The 20,087-nt window shown below is 40.2% G+C and overlaps 1 protein-coding gene across 1 annotated transcript in view; it reads left to right on the top strand.

Annotated features, from left to right (window-relative positions):
• The window catches only part of HID1 (HID1 domain containing), a 67,732-nt gene that overhangs the window by 12,728 nt on the left and 34,917 nt on the right, over positions 1-20,087 (top strand). Inside the window, exons 2-9 of the mRNA XM_081315851.1 lie at positions 2,910-3,059; positions 9,222-9,392; positions 13,575-13,688; positions 16,217-16,323; positions 17,254-17,370; positions 18,134-18,356; positions 19,644-19,700; positions 19,786-19,926. Coding sequence (XP_081171977.1) covers positions 2,910-3,059; positions 9,222-9,392; positions 13,575-13,688; positions 16,217-16,323; positions 17,254-17,370; positions 18,134-18,356; positions 19,644-19,700; positions 19,786-19,926 — 1,080 coding nt within the window. The remainder of the gene's footprint in view (positions 1-2,909; positions 3,060-9,221; positions 9,393-13,574; positions 13,689-16,216; positions 16,324-17,253; positions 17,371-18,133; positions 18,357-19,643; positions 19,701-19,785; positions 19,927-20,087) is intronic.

Here is a 20,087-nt window from a genome sequence, read left to right as displayed (position 1 = left end):
CGAACTTTTGGAAGATATGCTTATTTTTCCATGCCTATTTCTATTGTTGTTGTCTTCACAGATGTTATTGTACTGTTTCTTGTCTCTGCTAATAGCTTTCTGCTTTTTAAAAAGTTCTTATCTGAAATTTTATTTTTTTCTTCTGCTCCTTCTCTTCAATTTCCACAGTCTGTTCTGACATCCAGTTTGGTTTCTCCTGTTTCTTGATCTTTGGTAGTCTCATTTCACAATCATCCTATAACAAGTGCTTTGATTCTATGCCAGAGTTCTTCTAGTTTCCTATCAATGAAGTCCAGGACTTCAAAACTATTTCTCATGTTCTTGGTGGAACTTTGTTGTCTTTTTTTCTTTCACTTTTAGCTTAACTTGGAACTTGCACAAAATCAGTTTATAATCCATTGTATAGTCAGCCCCCAGCCATATTTTTGCTGTTATAACTGAGCTGTTTTCATTACCTTGTGCCAATAATATTGTTGATGTAAATAGGTGTCAGTTTGGTTGTCTGAAGATTGTGTTAGCAATGAAGAAAATCATTGTATTGGCAGAAACCAATGAGTTGTTCTCCTGCTTCATGTCTGTTTCCTAGGCCATATAATTCAACTACATTTTCCTTCTTACTCTTTCAGTTTTTGGACTTCTAAATGCACATCTTGTTAATTTCAAATTGAATTTGATAAAAAAAACTAATCAGCCATTTCTTTTGCATCAGAACTTGGAAAACAAAGTTGGATGAACCTAAAATTTGTGATTTTATTGTTTACAGTTTATTGTAATAAAAAACAAATGCTTATGCCCAAGGAAAGACTGTGCAGTGAAGAAATTGCCATCTTCAGCAAAAACTTTCTGCCCAGTAAAATAATGTCTAAGTAATTTGCGATTGTCCTCACTTGAAGCAATTTGCTTCAAGGTTGTACTGAAAACAGTCATTTGAAAACATGTTAGCTAGAATATATGTTAAGTAATTGATACATTTAAGGAACATAGTTTTCCTCAATTATAGTAATAATGCTTACTGTACAGTGGTTATTTTGATCAAATTGAGAGCCACTTCCACTAACTTGAATTCCATTGAATTCCATTCCATTTCATTTTGTTCTCTTGGACCATCATATACGGTAGCTTTGCAGATGACCTATAAAAATACTTGATTCATTTACAGGTGCGTTTTTGTGGTCAACTTATTTCAAATCTCTCACCCTTCCTCTCCTTTCTCTTTAAAAGAACTAAATACAGATTTGCTGTGTTATCCAATGGCTAAATGTGCAAATACTTCCTGCATTAAAGTAATCACCTGTGACTAAGTGTCTACTGGTAAGGAATTTAAAGGGACTTATGGTATTTTATAGTTTGTGGATGGGGGCAGAGCAGCAGGAAAACAAAGTCACTGCAGGACAAACCTGATTTTCTATTTTTAAACTTGAAGGGGAAGAATTAAATCTGAAATACAAGCAACTGCAATGCCAGCCAAAAATTATGGTAGGGCTTATATAATTTTTTTAAAAACCCACATATATTATAGTAATTAAAATAAGCTAAAAGTAATTTAAAGGGAAACAACTGGTTAGAATGCAATGTTGCAGGCTAACTGTGCCCACTGCCAGGGATTTGATCTTGACCAGCTCAAGGTTGACTCAGCCTTCCATCCTTCTGAGGTTGGTAAAATGAGGACCCAGATTGTTGGGGGCAATAGGCTGACACTGTAAACCACTTAGAGTGGGCTGTAAAGCATTATGAAGCAGTATATAAATCTAATTGCTATTGCTACTTAGTATCAATATGGGATTGAGTCCTTCAATTTGTCATTAAATCTAGATCATACATTGCTTCATCTTCCCATTTTTAGTATTAAATACTTATCAAAATTTGATAACTGGCTCGTATCTTGAATCCACTCCTTAAAATCTGGAGGATACGGTACATTTCTTTTCAGTATGTAAAAATATCCTCTTGGCCAACTCCAGACTTGGTAGAGCCACAAAACCTGCTCAACTAGTTTATACTTCCTTACCTCCTTTTACTTTTGCCTTTTCTATTTTAATGACATATTGCCTATTTGATAAGGTAGTTTCCTTTTTCACAGGCAATTCTTAAACAGGTTTTACCTTTATTTTAAACAACCCTCATCTTTATAACAGTGTAACTTCAGAAAAATGTAGGCCACGAAATTAATCAAACATATGTTTCCTTCTCACTCATCTTTCCTAAATACAATTCAAAGCCATGATCGTTTCAAATAACAAGAGCTGTTGCGTGTTTATTATGTCATGCTGGGGAAAGATATCAAGCAAGAATATATGTTTTATATTTTGGCTTATTGGATGCATTCCATTAAACCATAATGACTAGAGTGCTAGCTCTGTTCAATGGAACAAAATGTCTTCTACATAGTTTTATTATAAAGAATGACAACCTTTTGTATAATTGAAAAGAAATTGAACATATTTTGTGGTCCCTGAGTTATAGTTGAGTGTGAATTTGCAGAAAATTGTATATTGCTCTTTCTATGCATATAAAGTTGTTTCTCATTAATTTACCCAGGGTGTCACTTTGATAGGAAATCTTATCATTTAAAAAAAAATTACAGCTGCTATTTTTAGCCTAATCTTGTTTTTAGTTTTTACTAGCATCCTTGCATTATTTTGCTTCCACTTTTGCCTGGTCATTAGTAGCTTATTGTATTAATGATGCATTCATGTTTATTCTGTCTAGAATGTTGGATTGCTTTCATGCTGCAGTGTAGTATTTTTCAGTCTTATATTTTAGTAAAGATTTGCAGAAGTTGCCTTGAGGTATCTTGACATACTTATCAGATCAAATATCAATCAGTATGAATATTGAGCATAAATGAATATCAGAATGAATATTTTATAGCTTTTGTGTTCCTAAATTGATTTTTATTTGTTTTTCAGCCCGTAGAGGCCACAGATGATGCCTTCTGGGACCAGTTCTGGGCAGATACAGCTACTTCAGTCCAAGATGTCTTTGCTCTAGTTCCTGCTGCAGAAATCAGAGCTGTGAGGGAAGAATCTCCTTCAAATTTGGCTACTTTGTGTTACAAGGCAAGAATGAAGTTTGTTTTTTTTAAACTGTTGAAATTCAGTCATAGCAGGCCTATGGCTTGTGGGACACATTCGGCCCTTTGGCTGTCTCTGTCCAGCCGATGGTGGTAGTGACAGCAGGGACCATGGTGGTGATCTTATTAGTTTGATCCTCCACAACTGTCCCCGTTTCACATTTGGTCCCTTGGAAAAATTATTTGCCCATCTTTGAGCCATAGAATTGCCTGCTTAATATGTGGTTTATTTAGCAAAAAAAAATTCAACCAAGTTTAAATTCCTGTTACATTTTTAACCAAATTAAATAAGATTTCAATTTTGTGTCTAAATCCTATGCTTAGGAGTTTCTGTTTTTCTATACAGAAATGCACAAGAGCCATGTATAGCACTCCTGATTTCAACTGGGTTCACAATGAAGGACAGTAGTTGTTAAGTTCTTGTCCCCCATTGCCATTTTCCAGTAGAAACTCATTCCCAACCTTTTTGATCCTGAAGCTTGTTATTTTTATTTGGAAAATATTTTCATTGGAAAAATAGTACAATGAAAAATGCTAATCTCTGTTTTCTTGCACCCTGTTTCAAATTGAAATTTAAAATTTCAAGATTGTGTGGCTTAAGCATTTAGTTAATGCAGATTGCCTAATCTGTATTCCCTAAGCAAAAATGGGAATTGGAAATTAAAAATTATTAATGTAAATTAGTATTTTTTTTCTTTGCATATGCTTTCAGTTTCATCAGATTTTTACTTCATATTTTTTGCATTTATCAGAAGTAACTAGTTTCAATAATATTTCAGTATTCGGCTACCAAACATGGTAATATATACTTTCCAAGCAATGTGTACAAAACCCATATTATAGGAGAGTGTATTTTCTTTAACGTTTACTGTAATGTATTGGCCTCAACTGTTGATATCACTTGCTTAATGTGTGACCTTAATTGCTGTATTTAAGTGTAGGATTGCTTAACGGTTTCTGTTACTGCAACTCAGACTGTCTATCTCCAAGCTGATAATTATGTTTGGGGTGGGAAACTGTTATTTTAAACCTATTGGTTGCCACCTAGAGGCGAACTGTATATATAGCTGTTCAGCAGCCTCTAGTACTGCTTCTGTTGTGAGTTAATAAACATGCTTGCTGTTTCAACACTCTGCCTTGTCAATGCCTAAGCGAACTAAGAACATAACAGTGGCGACAAAGGTGGAATGTGCTGCTTAAATGAGAGAGCCTGAAGTCACTAGGGGGTGAGGCCAGCACAGAGCCTGTCAGGAACTACATTCCCACCCTTGGTCTGCCAGCAAGCCACGCTGGAGACCACCTTGCCCTAAGGATCCATCCTATGGCCTGCATAGAAGCCAGCAGCACAAGGCATTGCGAGCAAGAAGCAACTCACCATGGCGAAAGTTGGAAAACTGGAAGAATTCCATGTGGCACACCCAGAGAGATGGAGTTCCTATGTCTCTTGTGTCAAAAATTACCTCCGTGCTAACCAGGTCGGTGAAGACAGATTGAAGGCCGCGACACTCTTTAGCGTGTGCGGTCCAGCCACCTTCGATATAGCTGAGAACCTGGTCGCCCCTGCGCCGCTCGAGTCAGTCACCTACGTGGATCTGAAGAAAAAGCTCCATGAGGACACTGAGTGTATGGAAGACCCTGATTTGGACTTCGAAGTCGACCAAGTACAGAAGCAACCAGAGAAGGGACCATGGCCAGCTGAGACGGCAGTTCTTTTCTTAGATGCATGGGCTGTGGAGGCCGCCATTGCTGCTCAGAATACTGGTTCTGAACAGCAACGTGCCGGGCATGTGGCAAACAAGGCCACATTGCCGCCATCTGCCGTAGTCACCAGAGGGACAGTCCACCAGAAGACACATTCAGGAGAGGTATCTGGCCCCCGGGGCAACACCGAGGAGGGTTCTGCTTCAGCCGGAGGAGCGTGTTCCGCGCTGGTGCCCATCACCCCCTTAAGCAGAAGTTTAGACTCAAGGTCAAGCTTCAGGGAGTTCCATGCAACATGGAACTGGACACAGGCTCAGCCCTGTCTATCATTTCCTAAGGGACATTCAGGCATATTTGTAATCGCAGCAACAGAAGGGCCAAACTCCAGCCATCTAATCTACTGCTCACAGATTTCCAAAACTCCCATGTGATGGTCAAAGGCGAAGCCACACTTCTGGTACAATTCAAGGGTTTTGAGGGTCTACTAGATGTAGAAGTGGAAGGTGCAAGGCCAACGCATGAGCCTCATCGGCCTCGATTGGTTTGATGCATTGGGCATTCAAGTAACCGGCATCCACAGGACACAAGCGGCAGACCTGTCTTCAGTCTGCCAAGAGTTCACTAATGTTTTCAGCTCAAGTCTAGGGGAGTACAAGGGTCCTCCTATCACCCTCAAGCTTGATCCTATGGTAACTCCAATATGGATCAAGCCTTGTAGAGTGCCTTTCGCCCTCAAACCCAAAATTGACACAGAGCTGAACAAGCTAGTGAGACAAGGGGTATTGCAGCCCATAGACAATGGGTGTGGGAGACCCCCATAGTAATGCCACTTAAGGCCAATGGAGAGGTGCGCATATGCGCTGATTATAAGTGCACTATCAACAGGGCACTTCAACAACATGCATATCCGGTGCCAGTAGTCAGCCATATTTTGGCGTCACTGCAAGGAGGCCGCGTGTTCACCAAATTAGATTTGGCGCAAGCCTACCAGCAACTGCCTGTGGACGAGGCCATGGCAGTAGCCCAGACTATTGTCACGCATAGGGGGGCCTTCAAGGTTAAGCGCCTACAGTTTGGGGTGAGTGTAGCCCCAGGGCTTTTCCAGGGAGTGATGGAGTGAACGCTTAAGGGCATTCCAGGGGTATGCCCCTATTTCGATGATGTTCTCATAGCTGGGGAATCAGTGGAGATTATGGCTGAATGGCTTAAAGCCGTCCTTCAGTGGTTCCGTGACGTGGGACTTAAATTAAAAAAGGAAAAGTGTAAGATTGGGGTAGAGTCAACCGAGTTCCTTGGTTTCTGCATCGATGCTGAAGGCATTCATCCGGCAGACTCCAAGCTAAAAGCAATCCAGCAGGCCCCAAGTCCGAAGTCCAAGAGAGAGCTTCAGGCCTTTCTGGGCCTTTTGAATTTTTGCCATGCCTTCCTCCACACAAGGCTGCAGTGGCAGAGCCATTACACCAGCTCTTGGATAGAAAGGCTCAGTGGCAGTGGACCAGCATCCATGAGAGAAGTTTCAAGGCAGTCAAATCACTTCTGTCTTCAAACTCAGTCCTCACTCATTTTAATGAGAAGCTGCCTGTCTGCATCGCATGTGATGCATCCCCGTATGCGGTCGGGGCTGTGTTGTGCCACTTAATGGCTGATGGGAGGCAGACTCCCATCGCTTATTCCTCTAGACCCTGTCATCCGCAGAGCACAACTATGCGCAACTACACACAATTACGCCTTGGCCATTGTGACTGGAGTAAAAAAGTTCCATGACTACTTGTATGGCTGCCAGTTCACGGTCTTCATGGACCACAAGACACTTCTAGGGTTGTTCACCATGAATAAACGGACACCTCAGATTCTGTCTCCTTGAATGCTGAGGTGGTCTATCTTCCTTTCAGCCTACAGCTACAGGCTGATTCACAAACCGGGCAGAGAAATGGGCCATGCAGATGGCCTTAGGTTGCCCCTGCCACACGTAGTACCAGATCCTGCTCTGGCTGCACGCATCTTGGCTATCCAGGATTTGCCAGAGTCTCCCCTTCATGCTGGGGACGTGGCTGCTGAGACAGCTGACAAAACGCTTAGCTGTGTGTTGAATTGGGTGCACACAGGATGGCTGGACAAATGTCCAGGGCCAGAATTTCAGAGTTTCTTTATGAGGAAAGATGAGCTATCGGCTCATAAAGGGTGCATCCTTTGGGGAGTCGGGTCATAGTCCTGAGCTCTTTAAGGCCCAGGGTATTAGAGTCTCTGTACGAAGGACATCTGGGAATAGTCCACATGAAGGCATTTGCGAGGAGCTACCTTTGGTGGCCAGGGCTAGATAAAGCTGCTAAACTTGCCAGCAATCCAGGCCCGAGATGCCGCAAACCCCTGTCCACTGATGGGAGGACACACACACCCCGTGGTCAAGAATCCACATTGATTTCATTGGATCCTTTCAGGGACAGCTGTTCCTAATTGTGGTGGACAGTCACTCCAAATGGTTAGAGGTCGTACCAGTTCCAACTATGACTGTTGCCAGGACCATCCAGGAACTGCGCAGGATCTTTGCGACGCACAGGTTACCAGACATGTTGGTCTCAGACAATGGGGCCCAATTCACCACTGCAGAATTCCAGTCCTTCCCCAGGGCTAATCTAATAAGGCATGCCACTTCGGCTCCCTTTCACCTGGCCTCAAACGGCCAAGCGGAACGCATGGTCCGCACAACCAAGGAATCTCTGAAGCAGATTGTACAACTCCCTGCACCGCCATGGGCAGAAGCCCAGCCGAACTCAGTTGGGGCTGACACTTGATCACCAAGCTGTACCGGCTACACCCTGACCGATTTGCCTCGGACACAGCACAGTCACCACAAAATTTGCAAGTTGGTGACCGGGTTTGGGCCCAGAATTATGGGCAAAGGGCTTTGTGGGTGGTAGCCATGGTTGCTAAGGTGTCAGGGCCACTCTCCTATGAGGTGGTCCTGAAAGATGGGTGAGTCATTCACTGACACATTGACCAGGTGCATCGGAGGCTAGCAAACCAGTGGCTGGCTCAGGACACTCAAGAGGGCCACCCGCATGGGCAGCGTGACAGCGGCCCAACAGAGGAGCTTGCATGCTCCGACAGGACTCTCCGCCAAGGAGATGGGGGAATGGCTGTAGATAAGTTTTCCCTGGACACACAGTCTTTATCCGCTGAGCAGAACTGGCAAACAGTGCCAAGTGCCAGCCCAGCAGACTTTGCTTCACAAATGGACTTTGGCTTGGGCCTATCGGATCAGGCCAGCCAAAGGGACTCGAGTCAAACCCAAATCCACTGGGCCTCAGAGTCCTGGTCTACCCAGCCTGGCAGGTGAGAGGGTAGACTGGGAGGCTTCAGCAACCCCTAGACATTCGGGTCGGTCGCAAAGGCCGCCTAAGTATTTGCAGGACTATGTCAAGAATTTGAGAGGTTGAGCTATCTAGGGGGAAGGGGTGTATTGGCCTCAATTGTTGATATCACTTGCTTAATGTGTGACCTTAATTGCTGTATTTAAGTATAGGATTGCTTAATGGTTTCTGTTACTGCAACCCAGACTGTCTCCAAGCTGATAATTATGTTTTGGGCGGGAAACTGTTACTTTAAACCTATTGGTTGCTGCCTAGAGGCGAACTGTATATATAGCTGTTCAGCAGCCTCTAGTACTGCTTCTGTTGTGAGTTAATAAACATGCTGGCTGCGTCAATGCCTAACCGAACTAAGAACATAACATTTACCATAAATTGAACTGGGGAATCAGTTGATTGGTCTACCTTTATATGCCTGGGTGGAAATTTAGAGCTTTTATACCTGCCTGCAGAATTATATTCCTACAAACATTATGCATTCTACAGAAGCAGTATTTAGAGAACAAATTACTTTAGAATAATTGTGGGGGAAAAATATTGCACTCAGCATCCTCCTTTCTGAAAAGCACTGACGTTAAAAGCATCTCAGTCGCATATCCCTAAACAGATATCTATGCAGACAAGCTTGCCTCCAATTACTAAAAGCTCCATTTTGCTTCTTTTCCCCACATTTAAATTATATATGAACCAATGTGTCTTATCTACAAAGTCATAAAAGGTCCTCTGTTAAGGAGATTCAATTCTTTAAAGAATTTTCACAGTAATTTTCCTAGAGCAGGGTAGAAAGTGATGTTTTGATGTCATAGCTTAAATCTTAGAATTCTATCTCTCTCACACATTCAAGCCTTATATGCACACATACACAATCTCACATGAATCAAGCTGTCACATTCCGAGGGAATGTCTTTTTATGATTGAAAGGCTATGTCCAAAAGGCATGAGCAACAATATAAAATGATTGCCTATTCATTGTGGTATTAAGTCTTTAGTTGGTAATTCAGAAACCTAAGGTACTGGGTAAAAATTGTTACCCGCATACCAATAATTCTTGTCCTTTGCTTTATTCTAATTCACTCCAGGCAGTGGAAAAACTAGTGCAGGGGGCTGAGAGTGGTTGTCACTCTGAGAAAGAAAAGCAGATTGTCCTGAATTGCAGCCGTCTCTTGACCCGCATCCTACCATATATATTTGAAGATCCTGATTGGAGAGGTTTCTTCTGGTCAACTGTTCCAGGGGCGGGGCGAGGAGGGGTATGTATTTATTAAATTGCACTATTGCTTTTCTGGAGAGTGGAGAAGATGCAGAAGCCAGAGCTGTTCATTTATCAAAGGGAGTTAATGGGAATCTAAATGTCTTACCTGCTGGATTATATTCATTCACAGTGAGGAACTCTTAGCAGGCTTGGGCATATTTGGCTTGTGTAATTTGTCTGGCTCTGATCCTTTTAGATTTCTGTCTATTAGAAAAATGCTTCAATATCCTTGCATGGGAGATGGACTGAGACTCATGAATGGAAGGTTGATGAATGAACAGTCTGTTTTTATCGCAGGATTTTTATAGTACTATTAAAATTGAATTGTCACCTATGGAAATTTCAAGAGAAAGTTTTGGAACAGTAGCAAAAAGCAACCAAAGTTCAAATGAAGCCTGGACTATTTTAAAGTTAATTCTTCAAATAGGACTAAGAGACAAAAAAAATGAAATGAACAAACACAGGTTTTACACTAGAAAAACAGTGTAAACATATATGTGACTAAACATTCAATTATATAGGAGTTATTTTGACTTTCAGGAACAGTGGCAAATAACAAGCACTTTTAATATTTTCTAAGTCATACATAGACAGGACCAAAGAATCAAGAGGTCAGTAGTTCTACTGGTTCAGTCCATTTATACACTCTGTGAGGTGAAAAAAATATTTTCATAGTACGTAAAAATATTCCTATCCTATGTTCATTTACTGAACTGTAAGATCTTCTTTCTGTCATGGTTCTGCCTATCTTTGGAACTTGGATATTTTGTGGAAGCAAAGTCCAAGTCCATAACACTGTGTACATGTACTAACCTTTTATGTATGTTTCACTGCATGCTTTTATATTTATTCCTGAATATCCAGAATATATTCATTCTAAACCACTGCCTTTAATTGTTGTTCCCGGTACAGCAGTTGAAAGAGCTGTTTTACCGTACATGAATTTTAATAACTTTTGTTATAGTTGCAGCACAGGCTTGGGTATGTATCCCATTATTGGCTTGTCTAATGTGGAGGCATTATTTTTGTCTGATGGCTATGTATCCCTACTGTATCTTCTCTGCTTGCCTTATGTCTAGTGTCCTATCCTTAAAATTCTTGTCCTGTCCTTAAAATTCACATAGCAGTATATTGTGTGAATTGTGTGAGAACTGAAATTGATGCCTGTGTAGAGTTTTGTGATCAAAGTACAAGGTATGCACATTCACATAAAAAGTATGGTTATTGAAACATCAGGAACCATTATAACTCTGAAACAATATGCCTGAGGATTCGTTCAAAAACTGCTCTAGTCAGATACATAAAGTCTGAATCCAGATTCTTTTTTCACTCCCTCCCCACCAGTAATGATTTAATTATTTTTCAAAGGTTTTTTTTAATCAATTTTTTTTACCCACCTTTGGATCTTCTGGTTACTAAATAAATAAAAATGTTCATAGTTACTCTTTTGAATGCTCCTGACAGTAATTAAGAACATGTAATTACAATTGAGCAGCTTTCGTTCTATAGTAAAGTTAAAAATGTTTTGCTGTCATCTGGATGCACCTGTGTGAATAATTTTTCTCCTAGTTCCTGTCAAAGAATGTGACCTGAATTCAAATCTTGGTTCAAATGTAATCATTCAGACACTTTCAAGATGTGCCGATATGCATACACGACACTTGTAATATGATATCTTAGATTTTTTTTTCTTAATTTCGAAATAGTTTTATCAAATCAGCCATTCTTGTCAAATTCCCCTTACCAGGATGTAGCACAAGTTCCTGTCTTAATCCTCATAATTCTGTACTGAAACAGAAAGTGTGAGGGGACAAAAAAGCAAACAATCATTAATCAACATGAAAATAGAACAGAACGTTATTGCTTGTTCACTTGCAAATTGTCCTGACTGCAGCTATGACTTATGTATCTGCATTGGCTGCCAGCTCACTGGATTTTTCCTGCATCATATTCTACCTTGGAATCACTCAAAACCACACAGCTGATTTAAATGTGTTGCTTTGTAAAACATTTTAAATAATTAATCTAGCAGGTGGCAACCTCCAGCTGTCCTTGCTGATCTCAGAAGCTAAGCAGGATCAACCGTGGTTAGTACATAGAGAGGGGATAGACCAGTTTGGGAAATATGACCCCCCCCACCCCCGCATAAAAAATATGACAGTGTAAAAGAAGATCCAGTGCATAGAAGATCCAATTATTATGCTAAGTTCAACTCGAGGGCTTCTTTATTATTTTACTAAATATAAAAGCAAGAAAATGCTTGATATTTGTTAAATAACGGATTAATCTTCACTCAGTAAATTCCCATAAATACACTTCTAGTTCTATTGAGCTGAGCAAAACTTAAAAGTGTACAATAATGATAGTGTTTTCTGTTTATTTTACTGAGCAGGAGAATCTAATGTAGAATTGTAACCAGTTATTAATCAGTGCTGAACAGCGTTTTTTTTCTCTGTGGCACGGCTTTGTTTTAAATATTCTCATTATTATGGGGTTGATGAAGTCATAAAATGATCTCTTTAGTTAACTGATTCATGCTTCTAACCTTTAAGATTCTAAGGCTCCTTTTTCCTTCTCTAATTTGAAAGCTAAATGAAAGTGTCTGCAGTTGATTTTTTTTTAATGTCTTGCAACTGTTTTTGCATTTGAAACGCTTTTATTAGATGTTCTGATGTGGCACTAGATAGCGTCAGATCAACAGAGGTTATTATTATAATCCAGTCTGCTTGCTGTGAGTGAAAGTCTCTGTGTCATGCACAAGCTGATCCAGCCTGGCTGTCACAGATAAGCACCTGTCATTTTTTTCAGCATGGGTAGAGGACAAGAATATGAGATCCGGGATGAGTATGGAGTGGGGGGGCGAATGAGCTAGAGACCTGCTGACGAGGATATATGGTTCCCTTGGAAACTGTTGTAAATGTGGAGTGAAGCGTCAGCATTGAGACAAAAGGACGGAACTTGATTTGAAAGCCTTGAAGCACTCGGAGTGCTCTGCAGGAGGATATCTTGGTCTCAGCAAGATGAGAGCATCTCTTCTCTAAGTAATCTCTACTTCTATTGTATATTGGTCACACAGGCTGCACCAGACCAAATGAAGTTGCAGGCTTTGCTGAAATTCTGTTTGTGTGAAAGATAATGAATCTAAATTATAGTTACAAGGATCAAACTACAGTAATTTATAGTCATGGTAGTTCAGTCTGCTTAAATTTTGCCCCGAGTAGTGCGTATGGGATAAATCTTACAGTAAAGGTAAAGGTTCCCCCATGCATGCGTGCTAGTCGTTTCCAACTCTAGGGGCCGGTGCTCATCTCTGTTTCAAAGCCAAAGAGCCAGCGCTTGTCCAAGGATGTCTCCATGGTCATGTGGCCAGCATGACTAGACGCCAAAGATGCACGGAACGCTGTTACCTTCCCACCGTAGTGGTCCCTACTTTTCTACTTACATTTTTACGTGCTTTTGAACTGCTAGGTTGGCAGAAGCTGGGACGAGTAACAGGCGCTCACTCTGTTATGCGGCACTCGGGATTCGACCCACCAAACTGCTGACCTTCTGATCGACAAGCTCAGTGTCCTAACCCACTGAGCCACCGCATCCCTCTAAATCTTACAGTATCTATAGTCTAATGAAACTTCTGGCTTGTGTAAATGCCATTTTTCTATGTGTTATAATACAGGTAGTCCTTGACTTGTAACAGTTCATTTAGTGACAATTTAAAGTTACAGTGGCACTGAAAAATGTGACCATGTTTCACAGTTATGACCTTTGTAGCATCCCCATGATCATGTGATCAAATTCAGATGCTTGGCAACTGATGCATGCTTATGATCATTGCTGTGTCCCAAAGCCATGTGAATCACCTTTTTTGACAAGCAAGCTCAATGGGGAAGCCAGATTCACTTAACAACCGGGTTACTAATTTATAAACTGCAGGGATTATTTACTTAACAACTGTGGCAAGAAAGGTCATAAAATCGGGCATCACTAACAACTAATTTTGAGCTCAGTTGTGGTCATAAGTCGAGGACTACCTGTATGACATCAAGTATTAGTATCAATGCTGGCTTAATAAATAGTTGAAGAATTATCATCCAGATTTTCCTACCCTCCGCCTTATGTTAGCAGTGGTCTGCAATGATGTAAGGTCAGATATGAATTGTTGCAACTTATTGCTGATTTATAGGGAGATGACGATGATGAAAATGCCAGGCCACTGGCTGAGTCACTGCTTCTAGCCATTGCAGATCTGCTCTTCTGTCCAGAGTTCACTGTCCAGAGCCATCGAAAAAACAATGTGGTAAGTCAGACTTTGGTTGTTTAACATCTAGTATGACAGCCTCAATATTTAAGATGGCCAAGGTCAACTGTCAATAGAAAATGTTTACTGCTATAACAATTTTTTGTATACAGTCCAGTGCAGTCGCTGAGCTGTCTGGATTAAGTTGGAATTTTCAGTAAGTGAAATAGTGGTTGCCCTGGGCTATCAATCTCTGTTAAAGATGGTGACCAGCTACTATGGAAAATGGAGGAATGGGCAATTCTGACCCATGTGATTCATTTATTTCCATTTTTTCTATTCATCAAATTTATATACTCCCCATCTAACTATCGAAGTGGTTCTGAATGGTTTACAGATAAACTATAAAATCCATACAAAAGAGTTAAAAAAACAGTTAAAAAGACAGGAGTTAAAAAACAACAACAGAGGGAATGATTTCAAGTCACCAATCACCCCAGGGATCCCCTTGCCAGTTGACAGAGCCAGTTTTTAACACTCTTCCAGAAGGCCAGAAAGATGGGAGCCGCATGTCAGGGGGCACGATGTGCCATGGGACAGGGGCAATAATAGAGAAGGGTCTCTTCCTGGACCCTGACAGTTGAAATTCTGTAGCTGTCAGGGTTTGAAACATGCCCTTCCTGCCCGACCAGATGGGAAAGGCTGATGTAATTGGGATGAGGCTGTTTCTCAGGTAATCTACTCCCATGCCGTGGAGAGTTTTAAAAGTGATCACCAACACTTCAAACTGGACCCTGAAGCAGAGATCTTTCATATGTGCACCTAGAAGTGCCCCAAACTGTTTATGCCATTGCATTCTGTAGACACCTTTTAAGGGTACCCTTTATGGAGCACTTTGCAGTAATTCACATGGGAGTTGATCAGGGCATGACTTGACTGAGAAAATTTTGGATCCCTGATGGCTTATCTCTCAACAGAAGTAGCTATACCAACTGGGAACCATTGCTGCTGCTGCTGCTGCTATTATTATTATTATTATTATTATTATTATTATTATTATTATTATTATTATTATTATTATTATTATTATTATTATTATTATACATACTGAGATTAGGTTCATGTTGCTTTTCTAACCATCTAGGATTTTAAATCAAGAGTTGACTTGTAAAACTTATAGCTTGTTATAATAGGAGCAACATCAGATTCTGGCTTGCATGTAACACTAAAATCAAATCATGAGCGGGGATTTGATAATAGAAAAGCCAGTAAAATCTGTGGAACAGTATATTTCTTAATAACAACAAACCAGAACTCTTCAAAATTCTGACTTACTCTGAATTTTGTCACCAATCTTGAGGGGATTTTAGAAAGAAGAGATACTACTGCAGTGCAATAGATTTTAATCTTCCTTTCTTGCATTGCTTTGCATTGCCACACACAAACATAATATGCAATCGTAAAGAAGATTTTTAAAGCATAGCTATTATTGTCTATGGACACTATGGAGGAGAAGATTGTGAGTTCAATGCTTGTAGTCTTGGTCTTTGTGGGGAAGTTTACTTGTAAGTTTTTTTCCCCCACAAGTATAGAAAACTCTTGCACAGTATAGCAAACCTGTAGAACTGGACTCTGCAAAATAATGACTCATATATCTCTAGGCCACAGTATGACTAATTCTGAAACAACCCCCCCCTTTTATATTTGGGATGCTTTTGATGATAGGACCTTCCTCAATATGTCAGCTCTCACTAAGATTAGCCAGAAATATTGAAAAGACCTGTGGAAACTTATTATACCTTAGTTTTTGCAGGCCAAAGTTCACCTCATCAGAAGCATAAGGTGTAATCTGGGTGGATGTTTGTTGAACTATTTTCACTTAACTCTTTTTAATATGTTTATTGTTTTATTTAATTGTTGCAGACTGCCCAGAGTCACTTTTTGTGAGATTGGCAGCCATATAAATTTGATAAAACAAACAAACAAACAAACGAATGAATGAATGAATGAATGAATGATAAACAAAAAGATGGATATTCCCTCATCTCTAAGTGCTCTAAACCTGCTAAAGACCCCTGCCTTGTGATCTCCACGCAAGTAGCAACTGCTTGGAGCACTTGTGGGTGGTCTCAAGTTTTCTCCTAGTTTGGAGAGGAGTTACAAAGAGCTGGTTTACTTGCTGGCTTTTCATTCTACTGTTCTGCTACTAGGGGAGCCATCCTCATTCTGTCATTATGGATTTTTGATGTTTATTGTAATATAATACGATGCTCTGAGTTTCTCCATATGAGACTTTTATTGTGCAACCACTATGCCTCATTCTCACAACACTGTAAACATCTCATGTCTCTCTATGCTTCTTTCACCTTTCTTCTTATTGTAGAAAATCCATTAAGGTGGGAAAGACTGCGTCACATGATTTGAATTAGTAATGCTAAAAGCATCCTCTAATTCTGTGATGCCGATCGTTGTTTTTTCCACCTGCAAGAGAACTGAGAGATTTGGTCTAAATCTTCATAATCCTATTCATACTTTTTACCTGGAAGGTTTGACAGTATTTGATGTGTTAATTTCTTTTTCTTGTCCAGGACACGGCTGAGGATATCCATGCAATTGATAGTTGTGAATACATCTGGGAGGCTGGTGTTGGATTTGCTCATTCACCGTCACCCAACTTCAGCCATGATTTAAATAGGTGAGGACATCAGCAAATGACAGATCAGGCTAAAGGGAAGTTTATGAATGTAATTGTGGCAAGATCATGAGCATTATGTACAAAGTAAAATGCTCATCCGTGACTAAGGAGACACATTTTTTAAGGTGAGTTGGGCTGAGAGACAGTGATTGGCCCAAGGTCAGCCAGCCAGCTTTTATGCCTTATAAATGACTGCATAGTTTATTATCCTTTACTTCTTTGTTAGTTTTCTGTACCTACTGTACACAAATTCTGGGATGGGGCTAAGCGGAATATACACTTGAATAAGTTGACTGTGAGGTCTGAACAACCAGATCCACAGGTGAAGACTTCAATTAGCTGTTTTATTGCTCAAGCCCAGGGGTGTTCAAACTTGGCCCTTTTATGGCTTATGGACTTCAACTACCAGAATTCCTCAGCCAGGCACGCTGGCTGAGGAATTCTGGGATTTGAAGTCCACAAGTCATAAAAGGGCAAAGTCTGAACACCCCTGCTCAAGCCTATACACAGGAATATTCTCAGATTGATGGTTTGCACCTGGGTAAGACTAGATAAGGTTCAATGGCATTCAAGGGGGAGATCAGACTTCACCCTTTTGTATCCACATAGGGATTTATTTCCCCATTTGACTCCTCCCCCTGGCTTGATAGTCTCTCTCCAATAGTGACATTTTGTAGGAAACATGCTTGTAGCGAACAAGGAAATGTTTTTGTGCCTCCTGATGGCTAAAAGGACTTGAATTGCACAGTATTTCTTTAAGAAGTCTTACTGTAAGAATACCTCACTCTAGTTTTAGCACAATTTTTTTAAAACAGTTTAACAAACGTGCTCCTGCAAAATAAAGAAGAAGGTGCCAATAATACCCTGGAAAAAAAAATCATGACTCTGTGAATAATAATTAATATTCCTGCTGACTGAAATGCTTTACAGGACAGAGCTACTGAAACTTCTGCTGACCTGTTTCTCAGAGGTCATGTACTTGCCTCCCTCCTCCGATAGCAGTAACACTAATCCCTGGGTCCAGTTCTTCTGTTCCACAGAGAACAGGTGAGAAATTGCAAATTGCATGTGATAGATGCTTTGAAAGACTTTTATTTAATCTAAACCTTCTATTAAAAAGGGTTGCATATATATGATAGGCGTCATTCCATTTCTCCTCACTTTATGCCTCCTGTTATTTTTTTTCCTTATTACTTCAGTACATACATATGTCTTTAGAGCTATGTTTGCCTAATTGGAGCCAACCAGCGTTTGATCCAGATAGTGGATGGTTTTGGAATACTAGAGTACATCCACACAGCTGCTAACCCTTCCATGATAGAGTCAGCAGAAAAGCATGTAACCCCAGATCTTGCTGCCACTAGCTCACCCTAGTAGTACACCAAACATTTGTCCTTAAGACAGAGGCACTCTAAAACAAGCAGTTTGCAATAATTAGCAAATTGTGCAGTACGAATGGATTCTTTTTATTACAAATTGCATTGAAGAAATTTTTTAGAAAGAGTTGGGTTATTTTTTTAAATATCTGACAGTGGCTGATTCTTCTGCAGACACCCAGCCATAGTGGAGAGCAAAGTAGGATATTCTAATCTGTATTATCAATCAGATAGCATATTATCTCATTTATTAAAATAACTAAGAATAATAACCTCAAATGCGTTTTTCTTTTCACTAATGAATGTTGCTGAGGAATAAAAACATTATTTAATCAGTGCAAATAAAATACAGTAAAGGCTTGTTCTTTGTTGGAAAGCTTTTAACACTTCAGGCTTCTGAGGCATTGTTTTGAGCATGTTGGATCCTCTTCTAGGCATGCCCTTCCGCTGTTTACTTCCCTCTTGAATATCGTCTGTGCTTACGATCCAGTGGGTTATGGGATCCCCTATAACCACTTGCTCTTCTCGGACTATCGTGAACCACTGGTGGAGCAGGCCGCTCAAGTCCTTATAGTCACATTGGACTATGACACTTCTACCAGCTCCAGTCCCACAGTAGACGGCACTACCACTGGGACAGTCATGGATGATACCGATGTGAGTTGCTCCCTGACTTAGCTGTGTTTATAATGTGAGGAGCGGCAGATATGTGTATAAAATTTCAACAGGCTTTCTTAAAGCAAATCAGCATTCAATGGAAGCTTTTATTGTACATAAGCAACCCTGGCAAGATGGTGCTAAATTCTTCTCTCAGATGGAAGCTTTCCTTGGCACCCAAGAATCCAGATAATTGGCCTGAAACATTTGAACATTTGTTTGGGCTCAAACCTGAAAATGGATTTTTGATTTCATTCTGAGCAAGCATTTATCAAGTACAGGTAGTCCTCGACTTACAACCACAACTGAGCCCAAAATTTCTGTTGATAAGTGAATCTTGCCCCATTTTATGACCTTTCTTTACCCAGCTGTTAAGTGAATCACTGTGTTAAGATAGTGGCACAGTTGTTTAGTGGATCTGGCTTCCCCATTGACTTTGCTTGTCAGAAGGTTGCAAAAGGTGATCACATGACCCTGGGACACTGCAACCGTCATAAATATAAACCAGTTGCCACATGTCTAAATTTTGATCACGTGACCTCAGGAACACTACAATGGTCGTAAGTGTGAAAAATGGTGATAAGTCACTTTTTTCAATGCTGTGATAACTTTGGTCACTAAATGAACTGTTGTAAGTTTTGAGGACTACTTGTATCTTAAAGCAATGTGATGGATCTTAGACATTGTCTCTTAAGTGCTTAAAGGTGTACATTTGCTTTCTTAATACCAAACTGATTAGAATTTCTTTTCCATGTGCATATTTATTAATTCAGACCTTTTCATTCACTGCATTACTGGCATAAATATTTACATTTTCTTCTGTTTCCTCACTGTACTGCATACTGGAGAGAGGTATTCATAATATCCATGAATGAACAGAGACGTGGGCACTTAAGGCATTTGCTTTCTGATTAAAGCAAATGAACTAATTAATCTATGCTGTATTTAAAAAGAATTATGAAATATCAAGCCTATTTTTATTTATTTCATAAAATGATAAGCAGCCATTATATCCTAATGCTTAGCATAGTCAAGGGTCTCCAGATGTTGCTGAATTATCACTCCAAGTACCCTGCCATTGATTGTCCCGATTGAGGCTCCTGGGAATTGTAGTTCACCAATATCTGGGATCACAGGCACCAGATATAGTTTAATATTTAACATTGCATCAGGGTTGTTTGACTGATTTAGTGACAGTGTCATTTGCCAATGAATTCAGAGACAAGCGTACATATCCTGAGGGTGTTTTAAATCTAAGAAACATTTACTTGGTTTCTTTCAATGCAGCCTCCAGGACCAGACAACCTGTTTGTCAATTACCTGTCTAGGATACACAGAGAAGAGGTAATGTATCAGATTTTTAAAAAGCTCTATTGGCTTAATCTTAGGTTTCCACACTGTAACTTATTTATGTTTTTTGTGTTGTCAGGATTTCCAGTTTGTTTTGAAAGGAGTGGCTCGTCTGCTCTCCAACCCTTTGCTCCAAACTTACCTGCCAAATTCTACCAAAAAGATCCAGTTCCATCAAGAGCTCCTGGTTCTCTTCTGGAAACTCTGTGATTTCAATAAGGTTCTGTCTTTTGTCGCTGGCATTATTAAAGAATTGGGTTAGGAAAGATTGCAGGATCTGGGCCTGTTAAATGAACACGTGGGAGAATCTTGGTGATGGTGAGCTGGTCAACAGTAACAATTTTGGATTAGAAGAGAAACAAATGATTGAAAAATCGGGTT

This window comes from Vipera berus (assembly GCF_964194415.1).
Source record: "Vipera berus genome assembly, chromosome: 2".
NCBI lineage: Eukaryota > Metazoa > Chordata > Lepidosauria > Squamata > Viperidae > Vipera > Vipera berus.
Note: the sequence above shows the minus strand (reverse complement) of the source record. Positions and strands in the feature narration are given on the sequence as shown.